This window comes from Sarcophilus harrisii, chromosome 3, assembly GCF_902635505.1.
Source record: "Sarcophilus harrisii chromosome 3, mSarHar1.11, whole genome shotgun sequence".
In the NCBI taxonomy this organism is placed as follows: Eukaryota; Metazoa; Chordata; class Mammalia; order Dasyuromorphia; family Dasyuridae; genus Sarcophilus; species Sarcophilus harrisii.
Window position 1 is genome coordinate 409,939,091 of NC_045428.1, and position 20,271 is coordinate 409,959,361.

General features: G+C 32.1%; 1 protein-coding gene across 3 annotated transcripts in view; it reads left to right on the plus strand.

Annotated features, from left to right (window-relative positions):
• Window positions 1–20,271, plus strand: part of GRB14 (growth factor receptor bound protein 14) — a 157,560-nt gene that overhangs the window by 125,553 nt on the left and 11,736 nt on the right. For 2 of the 3 annotated variants that reach the window (XM_031960566.1, XM_012544761.2), the window contains 3 exons: window positions 15,390–15,500; window positions 15,698–15,793; window positions 19,843–19,923. In XM_031960566.1, the coding sequence (XP_031816426.1) occupies window positions 15,390–15,500; window positions 15,698–15,793; window positions 19,843–19,923 (288 nt within the window). The remainder of the gene's footprint in view (window positions 1–15,389; window positions 15,501–15,697; window positions 15,794–19,842; window positions 19,924–20,271) is intronic. The other variant, XM_031960567.1, reaches the window with a different exon arrangement.

The window sequence follows — 20,271 nt, forward strand, 5'->3', positions numbered from 1 at the left end:
CATAGTCTAACAAAGCAAACTTCCACATTAGCCATGTCTGAAAATGTATTTCTAATTTTGGATTTTAAGTTCATCACTTCTTTGTCAGAAAGTGAATTCTGTGTTTCGGACTCATGGTTTATCATTGCATTAATCAAAGTACTAAAGTCTCTCAGAGTTGTAGTTCTGTGTAGTGTTACCATTCTATTTATTGTTCTCATTCTGCTTACTTCATTTTGCTTTAGTTCTTAAAGATCTTCCTAGTTTCATCTGAAATTGTCCATTTAATTATTTCTTATATCACAGTAATATTTTATTATATTGATTTGTTTAGCCTTCCTCAATAGTTGAATACCTCATAGTTTCCAGTTTTGGATAGACATAAAACGAATTGTTATAAACATTTTTGTACAAAAAGATAATTTTCTTCTTTTCTCTTAATTCTTTCTTTTGGGGGGTGGGCAGTGCAGACCTGGTAATGATATAATGAGTAGAGTGTGTGGGATGTTAATGTTTTGTTAGAATAAGCTGCTTCTATTGCACCAACCTTTATTTCTTCTCTTCTTCCAGATCCTGATCATTGGTTTTTGACTATTGTTTTTTCCCTTTAAATCCTTCTTTACAATCTGCACTCCAAAGTTGAAATTTGTCTTGTTTGTAATGATTCCTTTCCTGATATTAACCTCTCAAGTTTCCATTTCCCTGTTTCTTCCTATTTCTCTGTCAAGTTTAATATATTTTTATATCACTTTCCATATGTCTGTATGTGTTCACTATCCTTAACCTGATTTAGACAAGTATGAAGTTGTTTTGGTGACCACTCTTACCAGTTTCTCCATGGCTCTATATTCCTTTTCTCAACTGATATATTACCAATTCCTTGGTAATGAGATAAATATTTCCTCTTCTTCCTTTTTTGCTTCCCTAGTATATTTCCTCCCCTCTTCCCCTTTTTTTCATCAAGGTTTTGAAGAAGATATGCTTGACTGTTTTTTCCCAAGTCTTTTTGATTTTTCACCAGTCTGTGTTTGCCCTGAAGTGCAAATTTGTTCTGTTTGTGGGGAAATCTGGAGACATTGAAGTTTACCAACCAATTCTGTCATATTCCCAGAATCTTCTCTGATGTCATTCTTAAACATATGGTATACATTTCCAGGTACAACATATAAACAATTTGTCTATGTTGAGTTCCTTGAAATTAATCTTTGATATTGGCACTTATATGTTAAATTTGGGTTTGGTTGAGACAAAGTCCTAAAAACCTGCAAGTTCGTTAAATATCAATTTTTGTTTCAATATGGATAATTTTGTGGGATATGATATTTTTGGCCACAGATCTAGTTCTTTTGATTGCCAGTATATATTATTCCATGACCTTTCATCTTTTATTGTGGCTGTTGATAAGTCCCATATAATTCTAATTGTAGATCCAGCATATTTGAATTGATATTCTCTAATTTTCAAGGAAATCTGTTTCCTAGATGATGTTGATTACAGTTCCCCTTTAAAGTATTTTCTGTATAATTTATAATCTCAAGTTAATTTTTCTAAATTCCCTGGTAATCCTTATAGTCAAAGATTTTTCATTCTTTGAGTTTCTGCTTGAAGTTGGAGAGTTATGTTCTTCTAGGCTTTCTTCTGGACAATTTTAACTATAATATATCATTACTTTTACTAATATCTCTAATCTTAAATTATGTTTTAGAATTTAGTTCCAGGGCCAGGTTCTATGTCACTTTTTGGTCAATGTTTTTTGATGACACACTTCATGCCATTTCTTCTATTTCATTCTTCTTCAGACACACACACATACATAACACACATAGCTTGCTCATATACTCCATTAATCCATGAGAAATTCTTTGGAGGTTGGGTTATTACACTCTCCACAACCATACATTATTTTTATTGGAGAATATTTATATTTTTAAAATGGCCCTTTTTTTCAAGAAGAAGTTTGTGTATCATTACTGGGTTCAGCTTTTCAGTTTTAGATGCACTTCATTGAGTATCTGTGTGTGTGTCTGTCTGTCTCTCTCTCTCTCTCTCTCTGTCACTCTGTCTTCACATGCATACGTATTACTGGTTGGTCAGTTGAATTGCATATCATTCAGTCAATCAAGCATTTACTTAAATGCTTAATCTGTGCTAATCACAATACTAAGCACTGGAAATACACATTCACGAAAGAGCAAACACTTTGGTTATTGCTGATTCCCTGAGACTCAAGGGATATAATATTTTGAAATATTACATCACTTTTAGCTATTTTCACCCAATTTCTCTGTGATTTTTTTTTATCAATGTGGGAGGAAACAAATGACAGTTTTCAGGACAATTTGAAAACAGACCTATGTGTCTTAGAGTTTAAGATTTCTTACTTTCTGGATTTCTATCTAAATAGTAAGAGAGCTAGAGGTTTTCAGTGTCATTGAATTGAGTGATTGTCTCTGCAAAGAAATCACAACTATATTAGTAATATTTCTTTTGTGCAGAGATTGTACTTTCTATTGTTAACTGGTCATTCCATATTGCTCTCTAGAATGGATAAATCAATTAACACTACCACAAATAGTGGATGAATATCCCAGTTTTCCCATATCATCTCCAACATTTGTCATTTTCTTTTTGTCATATTATCAATCTGATAAGTATGAAGTTGTTTTAATTTATACTTCTTTAATCAATAATGATTTATAATATTTTTATATTACAATGGATAGTAAAGCTTGATTTTCTTATAAATGATACTTAAGCTAGTCACATCACAAGGAGGAAGCAATTTGTGAACTATAAAATGCTATATCAGTGTGAGTTATTGCTATTCATCCATCCCATCCTCTCTGCCTTGGGAAATAAGTTTGGTTGTTACAAATAATATTTGTTTTCTTTTGCTGACTGCTACTTTAGCCAGAAGAATTAGTGAGCATTAAATTCTATTTGTACATTTTCTTTACTGAGGTACTGAAAGACATTTCTATGCTCAGAGTATACACCTTAAGTCTCTTTCTCTGAGTGACGTTCAACTTTACTTCCAACAAAGATAATCCTCTCATTCTTCTCTATCCCTTTCCTCCCTTATGAGATTATTTTCTGCAGCTTAAAAGTGAGGAGGTGTTTCATGTTTCTACCTAGATAGGTTGAAAAATAACATCACCAACTATTTAAATTCTCTGGTGTAAACAATATTCCCAAAGTCCTTTTTATTTAGAAAACTATTTCCTTCTCTTCTCTTTTAGGTAGTCAGATTTTTTTTTCAGCTCCCAGATACTGCCAATTTCATAGGGATTTTCTTCCTGAAGTTTGCTCCTTTAGCTACCAAATTGTTTCCCATCCTTCCAAAAAGCACTGTTATTATGTGAATTTAGTTTACTGCTGAGAATTGCAGTTCCATTTTTAAGACTTCATCACTTGTCTCCCAATCCAATTCCATGGTGACCTATAGTATCATCTGAGAAGATTTCATTCCATCTTTAAAGAAATCCAAGTTATTTACCAGCAAGTATGCTTATTTATTTTTCTGAGAAGACCTTTAGCTTCTGATATTAGGTAGAGATTTTTTTTTCTTACTGACAAGTCCTTAGCCTAGACCATGTCTAATGGTTTTAGTCACTGAGAGATCCTCAATCAAGAAATAGCCTGTGGACATCTATGGGGACAAAAAGTCTTTTCTTCCCTTCCCCTATTATGTATTTATTTAAAAAAAACTTTTTGTTTTTAAATTTTGATGTTCAAATTCTCTCCCTTTTCTCTACCAAATAAGGCAGCACTCAATATGATATAAATTTTGCATGTGAAATTTTGCAAATTTACTTGTTAGTCACATTGCAAAAAAAAAAATTCAAGAAAAATAAAGTGAGAAGGGTATACTTCAATTTAAACTCAGAATTCATCAGTTCTCTTTTTGGAGGTGAACAGTATTTTTTCATTGTGAGTCCTTTGGAATTGTCTTGGGTCATTGCATTCATCAGACTAGCTAAGTCTTTCACAGTTCAACTATCTAGTTCTTCTGACTTTACTTTGCAACAAACAGTTCATATATATCATGCTGTTTTTCTGAAATCTCCATCCCAAATCATTAGTTTAGTACAAGTATTCCATGCAATCATATACTACTACTTGTTCAGCTGTTGCCCAATTGATGAGCATCCCCTTGATTTCCAATTCTTTGCCACCACAAAATAAGCTTCTATAACTATTTTTATACATACATACGTGTGTGTGTGTGTGTGTGTGTGTGTGTGTGTGTATGTATCCTATTCCCTTTTCTTCGATCTCTTTGGGATACAGAACTACTAGTAGTAATGCTCAGGTAAAGAGTATGCACATTATTATAGCGCTTTGGGCATCTATCAATCTTTTCCACAATGATTGTTCACTATTTAATTAGCAGTTCATTAGTGTATCTATATTTCCCCTTCAACATTTGTCATTTTTGATAGGTTTGAGTATCTCAAAAGTTGTTTTAATTTTCATTTCTCTAAGCAATAGTGATTTAGAGCATTTTTTAATAGATAACTTTGATTTCTACTTCTGAAAACTGCCTGATCATATCCTTTGACTATTAATGGAAGAATTGCTCTTTTTATTTTTAAGAAATTTGACTCATTTCTGTATACAGTATATGTTTGAGAAATAGGTCTTTATCAGAGAAACTTGCTCTAAGATTTTTTGATATTACTTCATTGTCTGTTGTATCTTTTTTAAAAACCAAAATTTAGTTTCTCTGATGCTTTTAATTAGGGTTTTTTTTTTTTTTTGCTTTTGCATAGTTCTATCACCTTCATTCCTTTATCTGGACTCCTCCTAGGAGAATCAGATATTCAGCTTTGAGATACAAACACATTGTACTATTGAGCACTTGAAACATTTCCATCTTGATGATCTCTCCCAAAGACACCTCTGACCTTTAAATGAAGAATGAGGCCCAAATGAGCTGAACACTCAGTCATGATACAATGATAAAAAGGGCATTAGCTTTACAAAATGCTATATTTCACCACCATTACTGCTGAAGTCCATGGGCATTATTTATTTGTTTGGTTGGTTTTTATTACTTATTTATTTTTGCTGAGATAATTGGAGTTAAGTGACTTGCCCAGGGTCACACAGAATCAGATTTGAATTTAGGTCCTCCTGACTTCAGGGATGGTTATATTCACTGCATCACCTAGTTTCCCTGCCTTTTTTTTTAACTTCAGCTGAAGAATATTAGTTTTTGCTCTAGCACTTTATTTTAAATCTGTTAAGTCTTTCTGTTTCAAGTATGTCTCTTGTAAACAACCTTGTAGGTAGAAGTTGGTTTCTAATCCATTCTGCTATCTGCTTCTACTTTATAGATGAAGTTAGCTCATTTACAATCCACATTCATATCTACAATTACTATGTATTTCCTTCTGTTCCATAATCTTGTTTCTTCCTTTTCCTCGTTTTATCTTGTTTCTCCTCCAATGACTATTTTAATTTTAATCATCACTTCCCAAAAGGTCATCCTCTTATCTCTTCTTTATCATCTCTTCTATTTCTCTTATCTCCTTCCCCTCCTATTTTCCTTTTGGGTAAGTTACATTTCTATAAACTTATTTATATACTATACTTTACTAGATTTACTCTTTGAAATAATTTCAGTGAGAGTGAGGTTCAGACATTGCCCATACCTCCTTTCTCTTCCTTCATAAATACTCCTCTTTGAATACCTCTTTTATGTGAGAAAATTTTCTCCATTCTGCCTCTTCCTTCTCCCTTCTTCCAGAGCATCTCTTTTTTCTTACCTTTTATTGGAGATTATTCCAACATAATTGATTCATACCATGTCCTCTGTCCATTTAAACTTCTTTTAATTGCCCCAGTAATGATAAAGTTCTTAGAAGTTACATGTATCATCATCTTATATAAGAATTATTGAATTCCTTATGATTACTCTTTCTTGTTTATCTTTTTATCTTCCCTTGAGCCTGATTTTTTTTTTTTTTTGAACATAAAACTTTTTCTTCAGCTCTGGTGTTTTCATTAGGAATGCTTGTAACTTCTCTACTTCATTAAATTTTCATTTTTCCCGTGAAAGATTACACTTATTGTTGCTGGGTAAGTGATTCTTAGTTGTAATTCTAGCTCCTTTGCTTTCTGGGATATCATATTCCAAAATTTTCACTTCTTTAACATGGAAATAGCTAAATCTTGTGTGATGCTGTCTGTGGCTCCCTAGTATTGAATTATTTCTTCCTAGTTGTTTGAAGTATTTTTCTTTGATGTGGGAACTCTGAAATTTGGTTATGATATTCCTGGGAAGTTTTATTTTGGGATTTCTGTCAAGAGATGATCAGTACATCTTTTTCAATTTCTATTTTGCCATTTGGATCTAAAATAATGAGTCAGTTTTTTTTTTTATTATTCCTTGAAATGAGATGGCTTGCCTCTTTTTACAATCATGACTTTAGGTAATCTCATATTCTTAAATCAACTCTTCTTGATCTCTTTTCCAGGTCAGTTATTTTTACAATGAGATGTTTAATATTTTCTTTTATTTTTTCATCCTTTTGATTTTATTTTATTCTTTCTTGATGTTTCATGAGTCATTAGCTTCCAGTTGCTCAATTCTGTCTTTTAAGGGATTCTTTTCATTATGAATTTTTGTGCTACTTTTACTGATAGGCCAATTCTGTTTTTTAAGGTATTTTTTTCTTTTTATCTTTTTTTCTTCTTTAAATTATTTTTTTTTCTCATTATACATGTACATTCTTTTTTTACCCATTTCTTTATGAATCATGTTGGGAGAGAAAAATAAGAACAAAAAGGAAAAACCATGAAAAGAAAAAAAAACAGAAGAAAAAAAAGTGCACATTAAAATGTGTTGATTTGCATTGTCTTCATAGTTCTCGTTCTGGATGCAGATGGCATTTTCTAACAAAGTTTATTGGGATTGCTTTGGGTAACTGAATGCTGAGTAGAACCAAGTTTTTCATAGTTGATCATTGTACAATCTTGCTGTTACTGTGTACAATGTATTTCTGGTTCTGCTTGTTCTCTCAGCATCAGTTTGTATAAATCTTTCCAGATTTTTCTAAAAGCAGCTTGTTTATAATTTTAATAGCACAATATTATTCTTTATTTTTATATACCATGACTTATTCAGTCATTCCTTCAATTGATGGTCATCTACTCATTTTCCAGTTCTTTACCACCACCAAAAGAGCTGCTACAAACAGTTTTGCACATCTGGGTCCTTTTTCCTCCTTTATGATTTCCTTGGGAAGTGGCATTGTTGGGTCAAAGGGTTTGCACAGTTTTATAACCCTTTGGAAGTAGTTCCAGATTGTTCTCCAGAATGGTTGGATCACCACCATTCCACCAACAATGCATTAATGTCCCAATTTTTCCACATCTCTTCTAACATTTATCATTATATTTTTCTGTTATCTTAGCTAATCTGAGAAGTAAGTTGATACCTCAGTGTTGTTTTAATTTGCATTTCTTTTATCATTAGTTATTTAGAGCATGTTTTTTTTTTTTTCATATGACTATAGATGACTTTAATTTCATCATCTGAAAATTGTCTCTTCATATCCTTTGGTCAAAGATTATAAGAATACAAGTCATTCCCCAATAGAAAAATATTTATTTATCTATTGGGGAATGACTTGTATTCTTCTTATAAATTTGACACAGTTTTTTATATATTTTAGAAATGAGGCCTTTATCAGAAACCTTGGATGTAAATTCTCTCCCCTCCCCCCCACACCATGCTTTGTGCTTCCTTTTTAATCTTGTTTGTATTGGTTTTGTTTGTGTAGAGCTTTTTAAATTTAATGTAATCAAAGTTGTATGATTTGCATTTCATGATGTTCTCTCTTTCTTCTTTGGTCATAAATTGCTCATTTCTCCAAAGATCTGATAGGTTAACTATCCCTTGCTATCCTAATTTCTTTATGGTATCATGCTTTATGTCTAAATTATGTACCTATTTTGGCCTTATTTTGGAATGACATATGAAATGTCAGTCTGTGCTGAGTTTCTGACATACTGTTTTCCAATTTTTTCCAGCAATTTTTGTGAAATAGTGAATTCATATCCCAGAAGCTGGAGTTTGGGAGTTTATCAAATACTAGATTACTATACATTGATTATTGTGTCATGTGTATTGAACCTATTTCACTGATCCATTAATCTATTTCTTGGCCAGTATCATATGATTTTGATGACTTGCTACTTTCTAATAAAATTTTAGATTAGATACTGCTAATCCTCTTTTGTATATCTTTCTACTTTTTGCTGTTGGGCTTTGTTAGTAACATATAGATGATGTGTATGTTCATTTTATATCCTGCAACTTTGCTAAAGATGGTAATTGTTTCAAATAAGTTTTTGGATGATTGTCTCGGATTCTGTAAGTATATCAATCATATCATCTGCAAAGAGTGATAGATTTTTCTCCTCATTGCCTACTCTAATTTCTCTAATTTTTTTTATTGCTAAAGCCAACATTTCTAATACAGTATTGAATAATAGTGGTGATAATGGCCACCTCTGTTTCTTTGTTTCACCTCTGATCTCATTGGGATGCATCCAGATTCTCCACATTAGAAATAATGCTTCCTGATAATTTTAGATAAATGCTACTTATCATTTTGAGGAAAACTCCCTTTATTTATTTGCTTTTTAGTATGTTTAATAAGAATGGATGCTTTATTTATTTATTATTCAAAAGCTTTTTCAACATCTATTGAGATTATCATATGATTTCTGTTAGTTATGGCAATATGATTATGTTAATAGTTTTCCTGATGTTGAACCAGTCCTGTATCTAGGTATAAATCCCATTTGGTCATTAATGTATTTTCCTACTGATGAGTTGTTGTAATCTCTTCGCTAATATTTTATTTAAGATTTTTGCATCAGGCCAGCTAGTTGGTATAGTGGATAGAGTACCAGCCCTGAAGTCAGGAGGACCTGAGTTCAAATCTGGCCTCAGACACTTAACACTTCCTAGATGTATGACGCTGGGCAGGTCATTTAACCCCAATTGCCTCAGCCAAAAAAAAGATTTTTATCAATATTCATTAGGGAGATTGGTCTCTAATTTTCTTTCTCTGTTTTGGCTCTTCCTGATCTAGATATTTGTGTCATAACAGGAATTTTAAAGTAATTCTTTTTTTTTATACCTATTTTCCCAGAGTTTACATGGTATTGAATTAATTGTTCTTTAAATGTTTGTTAGAGTTCCCTTGTAAATCCATCTGCCCTGGAGATTTTTTTTTTACCAAGTACATTAATGGCTCATTTAATTTCTTTTTAAAAACTGGGACTATTTAAATAATTTATTTCCCCTAGGCAATCTATATTTTCTATATAATCTAGGCAATTTATATTTTAATAAAAATTCATTCATTTCAATTAAATTGTCAGATTTACTAGCATATAGTTGAGCAAAATAACTCCTAATTATTGCTTTAATTTCTTCTTCATTAATGTCAAGTTCACCCTTTTCATTTTTGATACTGGTAATTTTTTTTTTCCTTTTTCTAATCAAATTAACCAAAGGTTTATCTCTTTTGTTAGTTTCAATTTCATTAATCTCTTCTTTGAATTTTAGCATTTATAATTTGATATTAATTGGGGTTTTTTAATTTAGAGATATATTTTGTTCCTAATAAGTGCTTTGGCTGTATCCCATAGATTTTGATATGTTGTCTCATTATTGTCATTCTCTTGGATAAAATTATTAATGTTTCTATGAATTGTTGTTTGACCTACGCATTTTTTAGAAATAAATTATTTAATTTCCAGTTGCTTTTTAGTCTATCTTTCCCTGACCCTTTATTGAATGTAGTTTTTATTGTGTTATGGTCTGAAAGGAAGCATTTACTGTATCTGCCTTTCTGCATTTGACTGTAAGATTTTTATGCCCTAATACATGATCAGTTTTTTTGAGTAGGTGGCATGTACTGCTGAGAAAAAGTATATTCCTTTCTGTTCCCAATCCATTTTCTCCAGAGGTCTATCATCTCTAAGTTTTCTAGGATTCTATTAACTTCTCCTTAGTTTTTCCTGTTTATTTTGTGGTTAGATTTAACTAATTCTGAGAGGGGGAGATTGAGGTCCCCCACTAGTATAGTTTTGTTGTCTACTTGTTATTGTAACTCTCAATTTCTCCTCCAGGAATTTGGATGCTATACCACTTAGTGCTTATTATTTTAGTATTGATACTACTTCATTGTCTGTGGTATCCTTAAGCAAGACATAGTTCCTTCCTTATCTCTTTTAATTAGATCTATTTTTACATTTGCTTTATTTGAGATAAGAATTGCTATCCCTGATTTTTTTGTTTTGACTGAAGCATAATTAATTTTACCCCTGCCTTTTACCCTTACTTTGTATGTATCTCTGCTTCAAATGTTTATTGTAAACAACATATTGTAGAATTCTGTTTTTTAATCCACTCTGCTATTCCCTTCCATTTTATGGAAAAAATTCATCCTATTCATGTTCACAGTTATTGCAAGCAGTGTATTTCCCACCCTATTTTCTTCCCTGTATATACTTTTGTTTTCCTTTTCCACCCTATCCCTCTGTAGTAATGTTACATTTCTAATCCACCCCTCCCTTAACCCATTCTCCCCTCATTCTTTCTTCCTTCTCTTACCCCTTTCTCTTAGTATTTCTGCCTTCCCTTTTATTCAGTTCCTCCCTTTTCTTTTTCCCTTTTCCTCCTACTTCCTCATAGGGTAAGATAAATTTCTATGCCAAACTGAGTGAATATTATTCCCTCTTTGAGGCAAAACCAATGAGATTAAGCTTCAGACAATGCTCATCTCTCTCCCTTCTTTCTCTTTATTATGTCTTTTGTGCCCCATTGTGTGATCTAATTTGTCTAGTTTTATCTCCCCTTTTCTCTTCTCCCAATACAATTCTTTTCCTGCCCCTTAATGTCTTTTTCTTTGATATAATCACATTAGAGTCAATTTATGTCCATAGCTCCATCCATGTATGCCCCTTCTAACTCCCTCAATAACAGATACAGTTCTCAGAGTTACCATTTTCTCATTTAATTATGTGAATTGTTTAACCTTTAAAAATATATTTTCCTGTGTTTATTTAGGTTTGTCTTCAGTCCTATATTTGAAGATCAAATATTTTCTTTAATTTTTTTTTTTCAATAGAAATAAGTGAAAGTTTCTTAAGTCATTGAAAATCCATTTCTTTCTCTAAAAGGTGATGCTCAGTTTCTCTGGGTAGTTAATTCTTGATTGTAAGATACTTTGCCTTCCAGAACATGGTATTCTGGATATCTATATCCAGAACACTCCTATCCTTTATTGTAGAAATTGCCAGATCCTGGGTAATCCTGATTGTTGCTTCTTGATATTTGAATTTTTTTCTGACAGTATTTTTCCCTTAAGATTGTAGTTTGGGAGTTTTGCAGTAACATTTCTTGGAGTTTTCCTTGTGGGATCTTTCTGAAGGTAATTGATGAATTCTTTAAATGACTATTTCCCCCTCTATTTCTAGAATATTGGGGCAGTTTTCCTTGATGATCTCTTGAAGAATGCTGTCCAGGCTTATTTTTTGGTCATGGACTTCAGGTAGACTAATAATTGTTAAATTGTCTATTTCCCAGGTCGACTGTTTTTTCCAGCAAAGTAATTTACATTTCCTACCATTTTTTTCATTATTTTTAGTTTGTTTGCATGATGCTTGATGTCTCATAGGGTCATTAGCTTTCATTTGCCCAGTTTTAGTTTTTAATGTGTGATATTCTTCAGTTAGTTTTTGTATCTGTTTTTCCATTTGATTACTTCTATTTTTCAAGGTGTTGTTTTCTTCAAAGGATTTTTTTTTGCATTTGGCCAATTGTATTTTTTTTTTAATGAATTGCCTTCCAATTCCAAACTGTTGACTCTCTCTTGCATATCTCTCATTTTTTTCCTCATTTTTTCTTCTAGCTCTCTTATTTGCATTTTAAAATCTTTTATAACCACCTCCAATACGCTTCTTTGTGCTTGAAACCAATTCATATCACTTTTTAAGCTTTCCTCTGTGGACATTTGTCCTCATCTGAGTTGATGTTTTGGTCTTTTCTGTCATCATAGTAGTTTTCTGTAGTTACAGTTCTTTTCTGTTTCTTGCACATTTTCTTTGCTTCTCTTTTATTGTTTCCTTTTTGTGCCTTTTATGGTCAAGATCTGTTCCTGAATTAAAGGGAGCACTGTCCCAAGCTTCCTATGCCGCTCTGAGCGTTGGCGTTCAGGATAGGGGCCCCTTGTGATTATATCTTGTTCACAGCAGGGGGGTAGCCCTACATGTTCTTGCCAAGAAACAGCCCGATTTCCTGGATTGGCAATTTGCCTTCTGACTTGGAACTCGATACTGCCTCAGTGGTCTGCTTTACTACTGAGCCAGAACTGAGGGTCTCAGTTGCTAATCTGCTCTGATTAAGACTTCTCACTGGCTTTCTTGGGAACTGGCTTTCTTAGCTGGGCTGAACACCTCTTTCATCCCAGTGAAACTGACATTTCTGGAAGTTTTTAAAATCTATCATAAGCTGAAGAGTGGTTTCATTCCATCAGACTGTTTTTAGAGGCTTAATTTCATGAGACTTTCAAGAGAAACTGGCTTCTTAGTTTCACTCTACTATCTTGCTCCATCCCTGGAATTCTATTATTTTCTATAGTATGTTTGGACCTCTTTTAGGAAACTGTTAATTTTCTTTTCCTGATTTTCTTGTGTCACTCTCATTTCTTTCCCCAACTTTTCCTCTACTATCTTTACCTCTGTATTTAACATTTAAATGAATTATTGGTGGGATTGTGTACAATTAGCATTTGTCTTTGAGGATTTGCTTGTAGCTGTTTTCACATTAGTGCCTTCTTTTCTGAGTTTATGTGTTGGCCTTTCCTGCCATCCCAGTACCTTTTTTTGTTGTTGTTTGCTCATTTATCTCTTGTCTTTGAATGTTGTGTTGAATGTTCCTAGGTGTGGAAGGATGCACTGTCTCAAACTTGAATCTTTTTTGGTTCTACTGTTTTCAAAACTACTTCTGGGGGACTGAAAATTTTTGGTGCTTCCAAGATGTTTTGATCCAAGGAGAGGTATGGTCACTGCTCTCCTGGTCTGCATGATCATCTTTACCCTGTTATCTTGTAGCTGCAAATATTGGCAGTTTTCTTGGTCAAGGAATTGTGATCACAGACTCTGTTCTTCTGCAACCACAAGTGCTAGTGTTTCTCTTTGCAGTGGAACTTAGATCAGGGCCATTGCTCCTTTTTGATTGAACACAAGCACCCTTTTCTACTCTTGAACTATAACTGAGAACTGTGTATTGGCAATAGAGTTGCCAATCAGTTGCATCCTTTGCCAGCAAAGGGTCTCCCATAATCTCTTGCTGACTGGTTTTCAACCCCTTTATCATTTCTTTGGGCCGAGAGCTCCCAAATTTGCTGCTGTTGCAACATAGCCATTTCCAAGAACCGTGATTGATGTTGCTGCTCTCCTCTCGGCTGATTCCCACCCCAGTATTATAGACCTCTCCTGCTGATCTGCTAAATTGTCTTAGATTACAAAAATGTCTCACTTTGATCTTTTGTTCTTTTCTGCTCCACAATGTGATGATGAAGTACAGCATCCAGAACAAGAGATGTATTAGTCTTACTATATTGTAATTTAATCAGATTGTTGCCAGAATACTATGTTCAGTCCCACGCTTGATAATACTTACAGAAAGAAAACCAGCAGTGTGAAGGACCTTGCGATCCTTCATGACACTATTAGTTTTTCATATATTTACACATACCTATACACATACACAAACCTATATACATACACACAAATATAACTGCCTTCAAAGACTTAAATTACTCAGACTAGGGATTGAATTTATTCTGTTTATTTTTAAAGGGCAGAACTTGGGGTAGTGGGAGGAAGTTGCAGGAAGATTTAAACTTCACATTAAGAAAGACTTCCTAGTAATTAGAACTGTCCAGAAGTAACTGGGCTACTTCAAATGGTAGTATATTCCTTCTCATTTAAGAGATCATCAAACAAAAGTTGGATTGAGATCTCATTGAGAATGTTGCATAGAATGTTCTAGGAGAGATTTTGGAGTTCTCTTAACTTTATGATTCTGTAATTCTCTTCTAAGAAATCAAGGGCCAGTGATGACCAATGCCATGCTTAAAGGCTACATAATTCTGTGGTAAATTTGAGATTGAAACTCTTATGTCCTGACTCCTAGTCTAGTCTTCTTACTACTGTTTTCTGAAGATTTCCTTGCATATATTGCCTTGGGTATAGCCTTTTGAGAAATATGTGAGTTTGGACCATCCCTGATTAAACTTTCAAGCTCAAACTCCAGCACTATTCTATGTTATTAACCTATCAGAGAAGCAAAATGACCTAGTAATTTCCCATGACCACATCCTAAATATCATTGATTTCCTGGGGAAGAAATAAGAATTCAAGATTCTGCTTTGCCTTTAAATTCATTCATAGTTCCCTATCCACTAATTTCATTAAATTTCCCTATGTAATATGTCTTTCTCTATGTAAAGGAATTTTTAGTTGTGTAGCTCACATCAATGCTGTGTACAATGTGTAATTTTATAACTAAATGTGAGAGGTGGTAAATCCTAAATGAAACAGGAACCATTATCTGTTTTCTCTTGTGAAGGTGTTTGTTTTCTTTCTTTCTTTTTTTATTTAGCAGCTATTTGAGATCATCAACCATCTTAATTGCCATTTTTATGTAATAAATGTTAGAAAAACTGGTTAGGGAAGAAAATTAGTCCAATTTGATTACCTTTTTTTCTTTACAGAAGGTGTGAGGTAGATGGTTAACCACAAAATTGGCAAACCTATATTTTGCATCATGAGAAAATTTTTTTCAAGTGTTAATAATAGATTATCAGTTTGCAGATAAAAAGTCTTTTCCCTGATATATTCTTAGGCTTTTGAAATAGAGGCAGAGGTTGAAGAATTATTTAATGTGTGAGGTCTTGGCCTTTTTATTATTATTATTTTTTTGGTATGTCATGAATTCCTTTGTTAAGTCTGATAAAATCTATGGACCCATTCTCAGATGAATATTTTTTAAAATGCACAATATAAAAGGGACAAAATTACAGAGGAAACTAGTTCTGTGGAATATTTTTTTCCTATTCAAGTTAATGGATCCCCTGAAATCTGAGTATGGACCCCCTACAAAGAGTCTTTATCTTATTTAAGAAGCTGTGATTAAATGATGCAATAACCTAATTTTATCTGGAATTTTTGTTTTTGTTTTTATGGCATTAGTCTTAGATTTTGTCTTTAATCTCCTGAATTCTGCTTCCATAGTACAGATAAGGCAATCATATTAGGAAAAAGGGTTTCATGTAAGCTGAGGGTGGTAAAAATGTTTCCATTTCATTTCCCTTTAGGAACCACGGCATTTGCAGTTTTTCAGTGAATTTGGCAATAGTGATATTTATATGGCATTGGCAAGCAAAAAGACCCATGGAGCCCCAACAAACTATGGATTTTGTTTAAAGGTACAGGCTTACTATTTTGATAGATGCATAAAGCAGATCACAGCTTTTTTAGGTAAGCTTTAGTTTCTTTGAACTTTTTCTTAAGATAAAAAAGAAGCAGCTTTCTCATAAATAGGAGAATTTTAGTGGCTTTTATTTCAACAGGTGTTACCTTCAAGATATGCATTAATGCTAAACAATGTGCTGTGGCCTTCTAGCCTAACAAAGCAGGAGGGAGCCGAGACCTGAAACTGCTCTATGCAGATGAAGAGCAGAGTAGGACGTGCTGGGTGACAGCGATTAGATTGCTTAAGGTATTCTTTCTTGTGGAGCTATTTCTTGTCAAATATTTTTACTATATAAAGTAGAGGAATTTTCTAACATGAAATGTTACCAAAAGATAGACTCTCTCTCCATCTTTCTCATTTTTCCATTTCTCTCTCTCTCTCTCTCTCTCTCTCTCTCTCTCTCTCTCTCTCTCTCTCTATATATATATATATATATACACACATACACATATAGATATATGTGTGTGTATAATTATCTTTACATTTAGAAAAACTATAGATATTGAGTTTCATATTAATTAAATGTGATGATTTCAAGTTTATCTATTTTGTATATTTCCATGACAAAAATATATCCTTTAAAGCATCTGTATTTACAATGCTTCGTATGCATTTATAAAAATGTAATTAGCATTACAAATGATAATCATCTATTTACAAAAATCTACCAAGGTAATATAATAGTATAATATAGTGCAATTATTCTAGATTTCTGAATATTAGGGTTAAATTCTAGCTCTACAATTTTAAAATGTCAATTTTTAAATAAGTTTTGCTTTGAATATAATTTCTTTCTTAGACCTGTATATGTACTACATAGGAATCGCTATTGCAAGGAAGACAATTCTTAGTTCTTTTTAAAAGCATTAGTGTTAGATTTTGTCCTTAATCTCTTGATATTTTAGAATTCTGTTTCCATAGTACAAATTGGGCAATCATATTAGGTAAAAAAGGTTTCAGGTAAGCTGAGGGTGGTAAAAATGTGCAACCATTCCTTTTGATGTTATGAAGAATTCTGTTAGTTGAATGTATACATTAAAGAGGATAGAAAAAAAAAATGAACGTTCTAAAAATTAACTTTAAAAGACATGTTAAGAAACATGCTGTCTGCATCCAGGGAAAGACATGATAAATAGAAATATGTTTAGAATGATTTTACAATATATATGTGATTATTTATATATGTATACATGTGTGTATTTGTGTTTAATGGTAGCCATCTCTGAGTGGGATAGAGAGAAGAAAAAGGAGAAGAAATGAAATCTACCTGATAATGCTGTTGTATGTTTGAAAGGAATAGCAAGTTGTGCATAATAAATTTGTAGTTACATGTGTGATAATCTTTTTTTTTTAAAATCATACTATGTCATGGAAATGCTTGTTTTATTTCATAATTTAGAAATAAAATAAAAAATAAAAACAACATTCAGATGATGGATATACCATTTTTTTTTTTTTTTTACAAGTCAATCTAAGGCTGCTTTGAACTTGTTCACCATTTCTTAGTAAAGGTCCTTACTTTGGAGGAAATGACAACAGATGACTTAAAACAAATTCTTTTAATAACTATGGTCTTAAATTGACTGAAAAGGAGTCATTTGAATAATACCATATCTATATCCAACAAGAACAACAAAATCCTTCTTAGAATCATAGATTATTTAGTGCTAGACAGAACTCCCTCCTTTTTCAGATGAGGAAACTAAGGACAAAGGAGGTTAAATCATTTGCTCAAAGTCACTGGAGAGTAAGTGATAGAACAGTATTTAAACACATATTCTCTGTCATAAAATATAATACTTTTTCCTACAAGGTACAACATGGTATCATCCCATCTGTATTATTGCTTTTGAACTTTGACATTTGCATAAGTGAAAAATATAATTTATTAGTTTATTAATTATTGCAATTTTAAATTTTTTTGCAAATTTTTAATTTAAATTTAATTAATTTATTGCAATTTTTATTCTTAAAATTCAATGTTCAAGGTCAGCTAAGTGGTGCAGTAGATAGAGCACAGATCCTGGAGTCAGAAAGACTGAAGTTCAAATATAGCCTTAGACACTTAACATTTACTAGCTGTGACCCTAAGCAAATTACTTAACTTCAGTTGTCTTTCAAAACCCCCAAATCCCAATACCCCAAAAACAACAACAAAAAAAGAAATCCATTGTTTAGAATACTTTATTTCCATACTACTTCCAGTGAGGATTTTTTTTTGATTGATATTGTTTTATTCTAGACCCACTCTAATAATCTGAATTCATCCAAGTTTATTAGTGAAGATGTAATATTAGTAAGGTGGTGTGTATGTTTAACAGATTTCTATTTAATATGTTTATAGTAAAACTAAAATTGACCTGTCAGTTTAAATTAAAATGTGGACTAATAAACCTTGAAGGGGCTTTGTGATCATTTGGTATTGTCTTCAGATACAAATACCACACACACACACACACACACTTTGGAGAAAATATGCAGAAAGATGAGTTCCAATGATCAATTTCATTCAAATAATAATTAAAAAATTCAGAGAACTTAAGACTGAAATAAGTTCTCTGATTTGTTTTTTTTATTATTTTGAAAAGGAATTTAATGCAGATTTATAAATAAATTTATTTTATCTATGTTAGGTAAAAATGAAACCTTAAAATTATTTTTTTCTTTGGTTTAAAAATAAATTTGTACATATAACGTATTTATTTCCCATATTTTAAATTAAATAAAATATCTCTAGGAGAGAACCAGTTCTTCTGAATAGTTTCAAGTATTCCCAACAATATATATCTTGAGGGTGTGGTTTTCATTCCACTGTTTATCCTAACTCTCTTTTTTGAGTAAATTCTCTCTCTTTGCAAAGAAGAAAATTTATTAGGGAGCATAAAGAAATCTTGTTCCGTTGATGTTTCATTATAAAGTAGAATAAGCCTAAAGGAATAACTCCCAGTTTCAGGAAACAATGACCCAAGGACAAATTTGTTGAAAGTAGTTGCATTTTTCACATTTCTCAAACCACAGAAGCAAGGGATTTTTATCCCCTTTTTTTGGTGTATATCATAGACACCTTTGGTATTCTGGTGAAGGCTATGGATCCTTTCTCAGAATAATTTTTAATGCACAAAATAAAGTATGTAGCATTACAAAGGAAACCAATTATGTTGAAAAAATTATTTAAACATATGTAAAATGTATGTATGCATGCATATGAATATTGCATATGAACATACCCATATGCGCATAATAAAATTCTCAGACCCTAGTTTAAGAACTTTTGCTCTAGATTAACTTTATAAGTGTTTTCTTGTTGCTTGACTGTTGTATCAATACCTACAATATAAATAATGTAAAGATTAAATGTTGAAAGTATTTTTTGCTCATAGTCACGCATTTTCAGTGTTTGTTTTGGTTCACATGCTTGACTGTTGGGGCTTTTGCCTCTACACTATTTTGAGTTTCTGGAAGTTTGAGCAAAAAATGAAAGAAATGAGTTAATTATGTTGATTTCACTAAATTATTTGATTTTCCAAAATGTTGCTTATGACACATAAAGATGTGACCTCAGGAGTCTTAGTTATGTGAGAGTTTGTGAAATAACCCAGTAGGGACTTTGGTTCACTGTTCTAAATCTTATGTGTTCTCTGTCTGGAACCTTCTAAAGATACAGCTAGGTCCCATTTAGCACAAATAAATCCTGTGAAGTGGTTACATTATTTGAATTTGCATTGCATGTTTCCACTGGACTGGAACCAGTTACTATATTTTACATAATTATAACTTTAGTGTAAATTCAACGATATGCAGGCACTTTACAGGATTCATTATTTGGAAAATGGAGTCTTCCCTCTTGTGTCAAATCTTAAGATATTTGAGACCAAATTGTTTAGTAAATTTTAAGCAAAAATTTGCTTATTCATTAATTTGAATAAATTTCTCAACTGATTAGCACTATGCTTCACTAAATAATAGCCTATTTGATATTTAAATAAGTAAAATAGAAATGATATTCTGTGATCTTAGGAAACTGAATTTTGGAGGGAAATGATGCTTTCCATTAGGTTACCTAACAGCACCTTAGAATAGGTGCTGTTTTTTTTTAATATATCACATCTCACTTCCAATTTTTCTTTAGCAAAGTATGATTTTTAAAAATATTTTCCAGTTATTTTAAATCAAAAGTGTTGTGATGACTTAAAATCAGAAGTAAAATATGAAGACCATATTTTTGTATGGCAGACTTTTTTTGTTTCTGTCTATAATTCATGAGATGAAAGTGATGAAAATATTTTTTTTTGTAGTATGGGATGCAGCTGTACCAGAATTATATGCATCCATGTCCAGGGAGAAGTGGTTGCAGCTCTCAGAATATGTCACCTGTGGTAAATATTATTTTGCTCTTCAGTTTGATATTCTAAGTTATATTGTTTCACTAGGAAGAAATAATGATCTGATGTATTTTGTTTTCTTTTCTCTAGACTTATCACAGAAATTTTATATGATGAAATCCCTTCATTATCTGTTTCATTTTACTTTTGTAATCTTTTGCAATTTATTTGTAAAGTTTTGTTGAAGGCTTTTATTTTTAAATGTTATTTCTTGACATACTCCATTTCTACTCAAACCTCATTTATTCATTACAAGTTTGGTAAAACTGGTTTTGAGTCACATGATTATTGAAGTATTTGAGAAAAGTTATTTTTTACATAAAGCTTTTTATTTTCAAAAGT